This window comes from Dreissena polymorpha, chromosome 4, assembly GCF_020536995.1.
Source record: "Dreissena polymorpha isolate Duluth1 chromosome 4, UMN_Dpol_1.0, whole genome shotgun sequence".
NCBI classification, from domain to species: domain Eukaryota; kingdom Metazoa; phylum Mollusca; class Bivalvia; order Myida; family Dreissenidae; genus Dreissena; species Dreissena polymorpha.
In genome coordinates this window covers 34,909,924-34,923,396 of record NC_068358.1, presented here as the reverse complement: position 1 = coordinate 34,923,396, position 13,473 = coordinate 34,909,924, and the positions used below count along the sequence as shown (strand labels likewise).

General features: G+C 33.0%; 1 protein-coding gene across 1 annotated transcript in view; it reads right to left on the bottom strand.

Moving 5' to 3' along the window:
- Positions 1-3,306: 3,306 nt before the first annotated feature.
- The window catches only part of LOC127879682 (uncharacterized), a 10,966-nt gene continuing 799 nt past the window's right edge, over positions 3,307-13,473 (bottom strand). The window contains exons 2-8 of the mRNA XM_052426675.1: positions 9,544-9,689; positions 8,443-8,557; positions 8,133-8,196; positions 7,761-7,898; positions 7,413-7,531; positions 7,066-7,126; positions 3,307-4,626 (exon numbers count right to left, since the gene is read on the bottom strand). Of these exons, the coding sequence (XP_052282635.1) occupies positions 4,475-4,626; positions 7,066-7,126; positions 7,413-7,531; positions 7,761-7,898; positions 8,133-8,196; positions 8,443-8,557; positions 9,544-9,689 (795 nt within the window). The 3' untranslated portion in view covers positions 3,307-4,474. The remainder of the gene's footprint in view (positions 4,627-7,065; positions 7,127-7,412; positions 7,532-7,760; positions 7,899-8,132; positions 8,197-8,442; positions 8,558-9,543; positions 9,690-13,473) is intronic.

Below are 13,473 nucleotides of genomic sequence, written 5' to 3'. Positions count from 1 at the left end.
AGTACATCACGAAAATAGGTGACATAACAATAAAAACACTATAAATAACGCAAGTAGATTGATCATTTTATATATGAAATATACAAGTCACTGCTCATGTGATGATAATCAATCTACTTTCGTTATTTATAGTTTCCTGGTATATGTACCCAGTAAAATTTATTACCGAATATTATGAAAATATGAAAACTTAACAACTTTTTTAAGTAATGTAATATACCAGTCGTGATATTTTAATCAATATATACTAATAATTGTAAAAAATACGGTATTTTAGAACTTGTATTTCTTTCGTCAGTCGCGGTTGACGGTCCCTTTAAGAGTTCAATATTCAAAACTACCGATTATTATTTCATGTACAAAAATCATATGTCTATAGTCCGAGATCATTCCAATTGCATAGTAGTAATTAACCGTTTTGAGTCATCGCTTTAATGTAAATGACTTATTATGCTGCATTTGCTTTCGAAATGCACTGTTATGTATACATATTTATTTCGAATCGAGATGTATTTAATTTCAGTCATTAAACAATGGTACATTCAACATTCTAGAAAGAAAAACAGCTAAATTAAAAAGCTCCCTTAGACAGGTTGGATTATTTTTGTCCGCGATTGTTGTTCAGTGGGAAATAACACAAAGACATCGAAATATGGTCTGCGCAGGGTGAACTGATGTTTATTTTTTAGTTTCTAGTTTGTTCAAGCGCACACACATCAGTGGTTTACCACAAACGAAACGAAAGCAAAAATGTAAGCTTTATTAATCTAGTACGTCTAAGTCATCAACAAATTCATGAATAACAAGCAGTACTAGAAACTGTGATAGGAGATACATTTCAATTAAGTACAATAGAAGACATTAAGCTGAAGACTTACCTCAATATTGCTTCTAACACCTCGCAGCATTTCCATGAATTTATCTAATTATTACACATACACGTTTCGGTTAACTGAATGTAAGAGGAAGCATAGTTTGAGCTATTAAAAGGATCATTAATGTGCGAACGCTACGATGCCAGCATATTACATTTTCATAAAAGACGCACATTTTCTTTCCAATTCGTTCTTTGTTGACATAATATTTACGGTTCGGGGTTCATGTGTACGCCTGCCTTCTTATTATTGCAAACGTCATGTGAAATTCTTCTTATGAATTATGCGACCAACGTAGCTCCAGACCAGCCTTCGAATCCACGCGCAGTCTTGCCAGGAGCTACATTGTCCTCTGAAGTCACGGAAGGTTTCGTTATATTAGATTTATTCAAACTTGTTATTTGATAACTGGCATTTGGTCGCTTCTTAAAAATTGCGCATTTGTTAGATAAACTTGAATATCCTTTATGAGAACTGTTGCTTTTAATAAAAAATCAAGTACGAAATGCGGAAGAGTAACGGAATTCTGCTTGAAAAAATATTGATACGAAATATGAAAATTGCATTACGAAAATACATGGGTTTCAACGTTTGTATATAAAAACATTTTGTTTACGAAATATATTGACTTGACCTCAAATAATGAGTTTATATTTAATACTGTTAAATGCATTTTTATGCTAGTTGAAACACAATTGCGCATTTTAGATGACATATATAGCATTATACTCCACACAATTACGTGTATTCAATACTATAATGTGTGTCAAAGGTTGCGAAATACTTTCATGACGAACGTTTATCAAAGAGAAAGGTTTAAAATGCTACTTCTCCGGCAGGGACGTGTTTAAATTTGTCTGTAAACATGTAATAACAACTCGTATGTCTTCCCTTAATGTAAATAACTGCAACGTCCATTATGTATTTGTTGTGATTTTTTTATTGGCGTTTAATTTAATTAAATCAGATGTTGGTGGGAAACTCTTGCCTAATCTAAATCTGCGTGTTAACTTCCTCCGAAATGTATTTTCAGGCCATGTATTGTATCGTGTACATCGCATTATATTACAACAATCATAAGATATGAACATTATATGAAGCCCTTTTCTGTTCATCGACGATATAAATATTCGTTCATGAAGCGATAATTGTAGAAAAAAAAAGAATGCTAAAAGCAAATATCTCACCATTATCTCTGCATGATTTCCGGTGATTGTAACATGTTTCCAATGTGAAAGAGTTTCGCTTTCCAACGTCATTGATATATAGGATATACGTGCAATGTGTCTTTGCACTTTGGAAAACATATGCCAATTCTCTATTTCTCAACAGATTACGAGTAAATAGCGTGATGTTAAAGTATGTCGACAGCTAAACAAATCGTTCCTTTGACTGTTAAATTAGCCGATACATTAATAAACACCACAGTGAAACGTGTTTAACTTTCAAAAGCCTTTTTTAATAAGTTAAGACGGTTTTGAGGCAAAAGAAATCATTTATTTAATATGTTTAAATTAAATAGTACAATCAAATATGTGTTCATTTGTTTAATGCATGCATATATTGGTGTTGTTTTCCCTCTGTTATCTTTACTTTCTTGTAACTCTTCAATAAGCACTTGCTTATATCGACTAAATACAAAATACTGTTGTTGGTACACTGCGTATTTGAAATAGTTCACACCAGGGCTTTAAAGATGTAGAGGAAGCAAAATTTCAAAATCTAACGCGCTACTAGTTGAACATTTAGGCTTTTGATTTTAACCGGATATGTTAAACGCTATCTCAGTAAAACGTGTTTTCTTTATTATCGATGAAAAGCGCAACAAGGCATACTTGTTTTACCAATTTTGATTAATGAGTATCCACATACGAACTGATATTTTAAAGACTATCCTCAAGTGTGCTCAACGAATTATTCAATTACTGTAAGTAAGGTAATGACGTTTGGTCTGTGACCACGTGAAGAACTTTAAATTTGATTACATGTTGATGTCATTGACACAAAATACACGTGTATTTATTGCATATGTTTTCCTAGGCCCAGAAAGGACGCAAATGATGTTGTACTGCTTGGTATGTAATAAAGTACTGGCACGTTATTGAAGATGTAGTAGATAAGTAGATAAGCTGTTTCTTCGTTCACAAAAGGAAACTTGCTAGCAGCTTTTAACATGATTGATTTGTGTATTAGATATGATCATGCTTTTAAGAATAAGCAACATGCCTGTTGTACTGCTGAATTCACACATCTTTTCTACACTTTTGACAAGTATCAAGAAATGTTCATTACATGTTTATTAATTGCTTGAAGTAAAAAAAAAATCATATTTGATATTATTTAATATACATAAAAAGTATGCTTGGCTCTGGTTTAATTGGAAACTAGTAAACAAACACTTATGTCAATACCAATATAAATAACAACTGGCCACTGTTTGGATCAATTTTTAAAAACGCATCAAACGAACATCATCATTTACATAACGAAAGAATGTTCAGAAAAGCATACATGTTAAGCACATATATTTTATTATTACTTGAGTGTTATGGCATGTATTTCACTTTTAGTTTCAAAATGCCCGTTCTTGAGGAATATGTTGATTATTACCTCAAGTATTTACACTTAAGGAGTACGACGTAATTGATCATATAGCATTTTAATAAAATCACTAAGCACTTTAAGCAAGGTCTTTATAGCATTTTCTTAACATGTACACTTCCTTAGATCTGTTAATATGATTGCAGTGGAAAACCTAGTGCGTTTAGATCTTATTGATGCAATTGTTAAACACATTCATAAAATCGAATAGGTTCAGCGTTTTCGAGAAACGAAAACACTCCACTTGTAGAAATAGTATAAAACTAATATATCATTTCTATCTATAAATATATTTTATATTTCAGTATAACAGAACAAAAATATTTTTATAAACCAAAACATTTATATGATAAAAAATAAGAATTATATTTACAAACGATCAGGCACAATGTTAACGCAATGAAAAGTAAAACTTATAGTATGTGAGTAAAAATAACGCTTACTACTTAGAATGCACAATTATTCTTATAATGACACGAATACGTAAATAACAGTATTCAACATTTTCATTGGTGTTCATATAATTGTAACTATCCACTGATGATTTTCATTGCAATTTGAGATAACAAGTTTAAATATAAGATAACAACTTACAGTTTACAACTTAAGTTGATATTATCAAAGCGAAAGCAAGTTATGATATAAAGGATGATCGAGAAATAGAAAAAAAGGAAATCTATTTATGAGAACGTATACAAGGTTATTAAGATGACAAATTAAAAATTTATCTTGGAAAGATCACTCCAAAAATAAAACAAAAAAATACAACGATAATTGAGAAAACAAACAGGCAATGCCAAACTCGTAGACACATATATGCACATATTTTAAAAGCCACATGTTCACCATAACGCACAACCGTAAATGTCATCAAGGTGAATTTAGAAAAACATTAGGAAATATCACCACAAAACGAAACAAAAATAATTCACTGATAATTGGATACAAAACAGCCAAATAGTGGACACACATATGCACTGGTGGTCAAATCAGCATTTTCAGTCGCACGTACAACCGTCAATCTGATCAAGATCCTCACGTTCAACTGAGATCTCTGTGAACCTAACTCTATATCGTTGTCTTTGCCGTGCCTGGTCCTTTGATATCAATACTAGAGTATGTTGCTGTACATCGTACGCAATATATTGCTCTGAAAATACAATACAGGGTAACAAAAGGTTTACATCGCAGTCGTTATGATATTATTGCATGGAATATATATTGTTTATATTCCTAGATACGTTCCTTGTTTACAAGTAGAAACTTTCACTACAAATTACCCGTAATAAATTTCGTACAAAATTTTCTTCTCGGTGTGAATCGTTTTTTTAGTTGGTATCCAACGAAAACGGATTTTTCCGTTTTGTTTGTGGACGTTCAAATGTTCTGTTTAATATATTCAAAATGGCACAAAATATATTTACAAAATGCAGTCATTTGCGCCTTAATACTACGGGATCGTGGAATGTAATAAATACCTCCATCAACTTTTTCGACACAACCCACGTGATTTATACAGTCATCTAATATTTTATATATATATCATTTTTTTGGCGTTAACTTAATAAATATCAAATAGGTAATATTTATTGAACACATGTTATCTTTAACATTCGTACAGCTAGCTTTGTTTTAGGCATATTTCACTGTAGATGGGGGGGGAGCTACGTAGTTGGGGCTGACTGAGTGAAGCTAGATAAAACTGACCTACACAATGGCGTCGTTTTTGTGTTTTTCGCCAAAAAGTAGCGTGTTCATTTTCCCGGTGAGAAGCGTTAGGTTTATATGTCTCATAAATGAAAACGCACTATCGGCTGTACGTTTTTTTGCTTCCCCCAACTTTTTGTTTCAAGATCGTAAACATTGGAATAAAAAAGTTATTGAAGGAAAACCGCCCAAAAATGTGTTGTTTAATCACTTCACATTTCGAGACTTTGTATGTACGAATATGCCTTTCAATATGCTATGTAACATAATTGACGTCTATTTTATTTTCTCAACGCGTTTTATCCATATTTATTCATTAAATGCCCAATTATAATGGTTTTACGCACCTTTTTGGGACTGAATTTATTGTATGGATATTTTGGGACCTTACTTTCAAACGACACAGCTCATACCCATAGAAGGTTAACCACGAAATAAATGTTGTTAATGTAGTCTGCTATGATTCGAATGTTTTGAAAAACTTTTTCTCATTAAGGGTCAAGAGTTAACATTTTTTTATTCTTTTGCAGTATATAATATAATAAAGAAATGATAGTTTTAAGTCATACGCTAAAAGTTGACATCAACATTGATTTGAATGTTTTCTCGCATACTAAACGCTTTCATTTGATGTGCGTTATATAAGGCATTTGGCGGTGTTGTAGACGCGTTATAATATTTACATGATTATTTTAACACATATGAACAAACTTATGTTTGAAAATGCCTAAAACCGAATACCATGCACTGAACGAAATACTCCGCTTTTTATTCCAGGTAACAAGACGCTTGCAACAAAAAAAGATAACGTCTCAGTACCACACCAGTGAAAGACACAAAACAATGACATATAAGCGCAATATAAGTGTTATAAAAGACAAAAAAAATGGTAAAGCCGGTTCGATATTATTACAAGGTTGAAGAGACAAAAAAATACTACCATTATTGCGATTCGGAAAACTGAAGAAATTTGTAATAACTGACGCGAGCTTCAAAGATTCATATCAATGGAAAGTTGTTTTTTTATTGCAAAGTTTAATATTACATGCTGCTTGAATACACTGACATTTCACGCGTTCTGTCACAACGATACTTATAGATATATGTAACTTTGATCTGACACATTTTGGACGACCTACTTTTAAACAAGCTCTCTAGTTAGTGAATATATCATAATCGCAAAAAGTGAACCTTTAGTGGATAGGAAGATTTTTGCAAATGCAATACACGATATGATTTCAGTAGAAGTGATCAATACATACATGTATTTTATTTCTCTTTTATACTCATGTGAATACATATTATTTAAGAATGATGTATTAAGGAAATAAAGTATAGGTTCACCTAGATAGGTTATTTCGTTTGTTCCTAAGATCGCCTTCTAATCGTAAGTAATATTACAATGTCCAATACATAACGGATATCAGTGTTGAGTAAACTTAGCAATGCAAACAAAGACATCGTGGGATATTTTTCGTCAATAAATCAATTGTAAAGAATAAAACCGCGTCGGGATAATAAATCATCATCATTTTTGATAAATTTAACAATACAAATGCTTAAATACTAGTTATTATAAGATACAATTATATAAGTACATACAATTACTTGAAGACCACGTTAGCAAACAACATATGTGTGGACAGTTTTCCTTCAAAACAGTTTTATTCCGTTCGCTACGATATTAAAACAAAACACGGAAGAGCCGAAAGGGCGTATTCATTAAAACGAATACCAAGGCTTGCCGGGCGAAAATAAACGCGCCTCCTTGGCGAAAATCACGAAAACGACGCCATTTTGTAAGTCAGTTCGATTTAAACTCACTTAAACACAGTCAGCTCCTTTCTACACACGTCCCCCCGCCCTGACTCTGTGAACTTACCGTTATATTTGAAGTGAATGTCGCTTCTATTCTTTTTGTAAACGAAATGCGTGGATGTTTCCTGCAATTAGGTGGATATATTGTAAGGAACAGAAACGAAAACAGAATGAAAACCGAGTAAAAATGTTTACTTTGTTTGTTGTGTAATTCGTAGAGATTGTTACTAGTCTCGCAAATATTTTAGCAAGTGGGCATTGTCAACAAATTTAATGAAATGTTTGACAATACTATGTCAGCAAAATAATACCAAAATTCCGTTAAAAACAATTACTTGCATAACGTTTTATATTGCACAGCAGGGAATATGTCCAGAACATTTTAGAGCGTATTTTGGTGTTTTGACTTACCCCAACTGTTATTTTACCCCCGTTCACTTGGAGCCACATCCCATTGTCGCGTCCGATTTGTATGGTTGTATACATTCTGTTGTCTTTGATTTTTATTTCACGCAATATGTACAATTTATCTTAAACAAAAAAATAAAGATAGTGTGCACCATTCCATCTATTATTCCGCAAGATCGCAAGATAAACATTTTTGGGAATATGGGAGGGAAACAATTGATTCCCAAATGCCTTGTATATTATATGTTTTTTATGCATGCAGATTATTAAAACATGTTCAGTAAGTAAATGAAAAATTATATAAAATATGACACGTGCCAAAATGCAAACCCAGATAATCTTAATACTTACTGTCCTCGTCGTTACCATCCAGCTGATCCGCCGACACAACGTGATCGTCCCTCACCTGCAGGTACTTGGTGGTGCCTGACACCTGATATCTCACGTGACACTCCGTCGTCGCAACGGGTCTTACAGCCACCAGATGCCCTGTTATATACAATTACATGTTTGCAAAGTATTCAATACAATGTGTATAATGTGAAGCTCTTTATATAAAATTGTAAAGTATTTTCTGGTCGTTAGTATTGTCATCTTATTTTGAGCCGAAAATGGCGATAGTTGAAAACCAAAAACTGCAACTAGATCTAATGGCATTTTTTTCAGGAAATGACTTAATGCTATGCAGTTCTGAAATATTTATTCGTAAATTACGCAATTTACCTGAAGACATGACGTCTAGACCACTGCTAATATTTAATACCCCTGACATCGAACGTCTTACGTTCTGCAAAGTGTGAACATGTATAACAATGAGTACAACTACAGTATTCTTAATTCTGTGTATATTTCACAGTTCTTAATTTCAAACGTATTTATAAGATACTCTATAAACTTGAATAGTAATTAACATTTGACATTGGCGTTCTTTATGATTAAATATGAAAAAAACACGCATTTACTAGTTCTTCATCGTTGCTTATTATTAACAATTGTATTTATGTTCAATTTAAAGTCGGATGTATGAACACACCAGCTGCACCCGCTTTAGCGGGTTTATTTCTTCTTTTTCAAACATTTTCTGCACAAAAGCCGGGTCGTGGCACATTAAGGATGTCCCTTCCACGCAAGTAAGCACATCATGTTTTCTGGTATAAATAGAACAAAGTAGATTGTGGTTAATCTGATTGAGGCAACAAAAGTGAGAATATAGCAAATTTTTCATCCACAGACGCGTATTCCAGCTCATTATGTAAACAGATTAAAAATAAGCCAGACATGCGTTAACAGTATAAATACTCAAAATATAAAGAATCAGAAAGAAGGTAAACAACATCATATATATTTTCACTGGATCTAATTACATGCTGATGCATACTTTTCATATAGGTTTTCCGACTTAAAACAATGTACAAGTCAAAGTAAAATAACATAGGATCATTTGCTAATAAAGAACAGCAGTGCCTTTTCATGACTTTGTTTAATAACACGAACAACTGATGACAAAAAATCAACGTTTGGGTGAATGCAAAAAGATCAGTAACAGTAACAGCAGTGAGTTTTGGTTGCGAATTTTAATTGAATGAAACCCAAGCTCACATTGGATGATGAGTGGTATTTAAACCAAATTGGGAATCTCCCTAGATTGTTTCATAGTGTCTATTGCTGATTAGAGCCAATGTTTGGCCTTATGTCTCTTACTTTTCCGAAATTCTTAGCGGGAAATCAAATGGATAAAATTAGATTGCTTACTTGTCATTGCAAGTTATATTGATATACTACTGTTTATCGTAGAGCAATTTAAAAACGAGTGCGTAGTTTTAAGCTAGTTATTTATAAATCCGTTCAAGAGTAAAGTCATGGTTGGGTTCCATGGATTGATTAATAATCATCAAATATAATCGTACTTACACAATCTGTCTTTCAGATGGTATTGTATTAACATATGCGTAATTACTGTTTTTTATTTGTCAACGTTTAACAACGACATTTAGGATCGGAATTCAGATGATTTCTTTTAATTAAGGACATCCAGCCGAACAACTGTGGAACAAATATTTAATTGATTTCTTTAACTGAATTTCTTACAAACAAATTTAAAACGACACACACACTTCCACACACGATTACTCACTTGAGGAACAATTGGTTGGCCACACTATTCTTCCTTACACTCCTCACTTCGTGAATGTATCCATCGCCAGACTTGCGGGTCCGAACTCGAGCACCAATCTTGAAGTGACCTATTCGGAGATCGTACTCCTCCAAGTCTCTCCAGCACTTTCAATGAAATAGTTTGCTTATAATATACTGCATATTGATGGTGAAGTCGAAACGTACTTATATAATCGGACAATACAAACCTGCATGTCTGTTTTATCAACCCATTATTTGGTTTAAGGTGAACATGTAAAAATATTAAACTATCCGAGTCCCTTCACGATAATGCAATTAGTAGGGCTCTAGTTGCAAATACGGAACTTAATATTTGTAATACTGTCTAACGAGACCGACCTCCTGAGAATAAAAGATAAAAAAAATCAATGGTTGTATGTTTTCCTGCATTACACTTATCACAGTGCTAAAGATTATAACGCCATTTGTACGCACCGAATTAAATCTGTTAAATCTGTTTTTATTTTTTCAAATGCTACCATTTGTATACCTGTATATATAAAACAAAGCCAAAAACTTAATCAAAAAGTATGCGATTAATTATGTTACTATTTTAGCCCATTAAAAGGACCTTTTCACTTTTCGGTAAATTGACCAAATGAAAAAGTGTTTCAGATTCGAAGATTTTCGCTGCAGTTATGCCATTTGTGAGGAAACAGTAATACTGAACATTTACCCTGCTCTAAAATATCCTTTATATGCATCTTTTGACGATTTAATAACCTGAAAAATATAAAGCGTTGCAACGCAATACGATTTAATAACATGGAGAGTTTTGTTGCTGTCGTTATATTTTGTGATACTAAGAAAATTGCTTATATATAGTATATTTTTCAACACTCATCGTATGAGCGCGGATGGCCGAGTGGTCTAAGCGATAGACTTTTACTCCAGGTGTCAGTGGTTCGAGCTCAGTTGAGGGTTACTTTTAAGTCTTTCTTTAACTTTATTCTTGTTTTTTTACTTGAGCTTTTTAGATCCAATGATTACATTTATCAATATAAAGCATTTAATGCCACACTTCAATACATGCCCAAATCTGTGAAAAGGACCCTTTAACTAGACCATGAACAAACTCGGATCATTCTTCAAAAAATATCGTCGTGGATGAATTTATCGAAGTTTATTAGGTCCTCCCTCACCCGAAGCTGAATTATTTTTCACTGAAAGGTATTACATCTTTGTGTGGTATTAAATTGTGGGGAAAACCGAAGTACACGGAGAAAACCCCATCCGTCCGGTATGGTTACCACCAACCGAACTCAGTTGATCGAGTGTAACTTAACCTAATATCAGTATGCCCGATAGGTACACAATGACTTCCGCATTGAACGTTTCGCCAAAATACCCATATAATCTGCTTCCAAATAAAGGCGTTAAGTGGGTATAATGTTTAAATGTATACAATGCTTCACTCTACGATGATTTAAAACGTGTAAAAAATGCTACCGAAGCGAGTCGAAAAATAAATAAGCAATCTGATCCTAAACTCGTCACGTAATTGCCGTAAAATTGTATTGAACATTAATATAGAGAAGGTATCACATGAATAAATAACTGTTAAATGTTGATCGCTATGTGATGTTTTAAAAGATGCGTTACTCTACCAAGCGTGTCTGAATATTCACTGTAGTTTCGATATATGCTATAGCCCTGTGATTTTCCTAATAAAGTATGATCCGGGTTCGCACGGTTTGATCTCGTAAAATGGAGACTTTTCACAATCAACGTTTTGATTCTGCTAAAACACTGAATGGGAAAGTGACAAAACTGAAAAATCTCGTTTAAGAAAGAATATGTTTTTGTTTCAAAGTATCGAATATTTGGTCTTTAAAATACCAAAGACTTCGTAACGGTCTCCAATAGGTTATGTCATTTCATTTAAATAATGATAAAACAGTCACAGTGTATACCTGCATTTGACAATTGTTAAATAATGATGTATGTACTATAATGAACAATAAAGAATGATACAACTGAATATACACAATATGCGTCATCATCAAATAATCAAAATCACAATCCTCATTCAACAAGCTTTAATTTATTACGTAATTGATCACTTTGATGAGTATTACATGACAATTTTTAGGACGATGTTAAAATATGATGTTAATGACTCTTACGGTGATTACGCTGATGACGCTGTGGATGTTGTTGTTGGCGTCGCACTGAAGTGCGGCGACTCGTATGTAATACGTTTTTTTTTCGCTTATGGGAGAAGTTATTTTACGGATCAATGTATATATTTTTGTTGTCAGAATATCTTGCATAGTGGTGATTTTTTGTGTAAATTAGTGTAAATAAGTACTGCATTTGTGCCTATTACATTTACTACAACATTTATTGCCAATAATGCAAAGCTAATTCTTTTAATTAATAACTGATCACAGGGACTGGGCAATAATAAAAGATCACAGGGACTGGGCAAATACGCAAACCGGTGAAACTTTCTGGTTTTGTATAAAAACAAAACATAATAAAAATATATTTATTTTGTGGTTTTTCTAACAATAGCGCAGACTTTTGCTGTTCGAGTTTTGGTTAACGCGTATTTGTTTCAATTTTACAAGACGACAGCGATTACACGGTTTATTGCTTTATTGATAACCGTTACACTACAGTCACTTATTAATATCTTAGTTAGAAGGTGATTTTTCAAGCGGTTCCGTAGTGTAGTGGTTACACGCTCGCTTCACATGTGAGAGGCCAAAGGTTCGGGCCCCAGTAGAATCACATTATTTTATTTGTGTTCTATGTTAACTTTTTGTTTTGATGTAGACATTTTAGTTTAAATATGCTGTTTTATAGTAACCATTTTTGTTTTTATTATGCCCATCAAATATATGTGTGAGAGTGTGGGATGGTTCGTAAACACATTAAAACTTTTACAGTGTTTTCATATCAATGAGTACTCAACCCCTATCGTAAATGAGCAACGTGAGAATAAGTTCAGAATCATATCCCCTTCAAGTTGAGAAAAATATGAAATTACGCTTACAAGATGAAGCAGATTTTTTTAAACCTACACAGTTCTGTTCCATTAATGAAAACTGCACACGGATGCCAGTAAAAAAATGAAACCAATGTAAATAAAATGAACTATTAAATATTTGGGGGTTACAACACAAAATCATAGATAATGGTTATTTGGGGGTTATAAAACAACATCAAAGATAATGGTTATTTTGGGGTTATAACACAAAATCATAGATAATGGTTATACTAGTATCTTTTTTCTATTTTGTTTGAAATAATCGGCCAATATATTAATATTTACAGTAGAAAAAAAATCTTTCCATGTAACTACATTGAGTGCCTTTTACACTGAAATTCCCGACGCCCTTTGATGCTTTGCATCAATACTTATCTTGTTTCTGTTTATAAGGATTATGTTGATACGTGTTGGGACGATCAGGAGATTAGATATATAGGGCAGGGTAAAGATGTCTTACAGCTGCAATTCATTGTCATGCTGTTATCGCCGAGTCTGGCTGGCCAACAAAGTGCGCATCTAGGGCAACACCAAATCGAGAATAAAGTGCAATAGTCTTTTAGAGCTGTCTGTATAAGTACCTTATTTTTCAGTGTCTTTCTGTCCGCGATTTTTTTGCGCTATAAGCATACGGACGTTGTGTAAGCGTATTTTGTAACATAAGATATAATTGCATTCATGTTGTAACAGGGTAACAGGACTCTGATAATCCGACGACATAATCATGTTTTCATGTGATTGAAAACATTTTAAAAAGTCATTTTTTGTGTAATACTTTATGTACTAACCAACAAATAGTTTTCCTTTAGCGCTTTGATAACAATTTACTTAACCACTACCGATATGGTGGATGATATACTTAATGGTGAAGTCCTCATGAAATATGATACACAG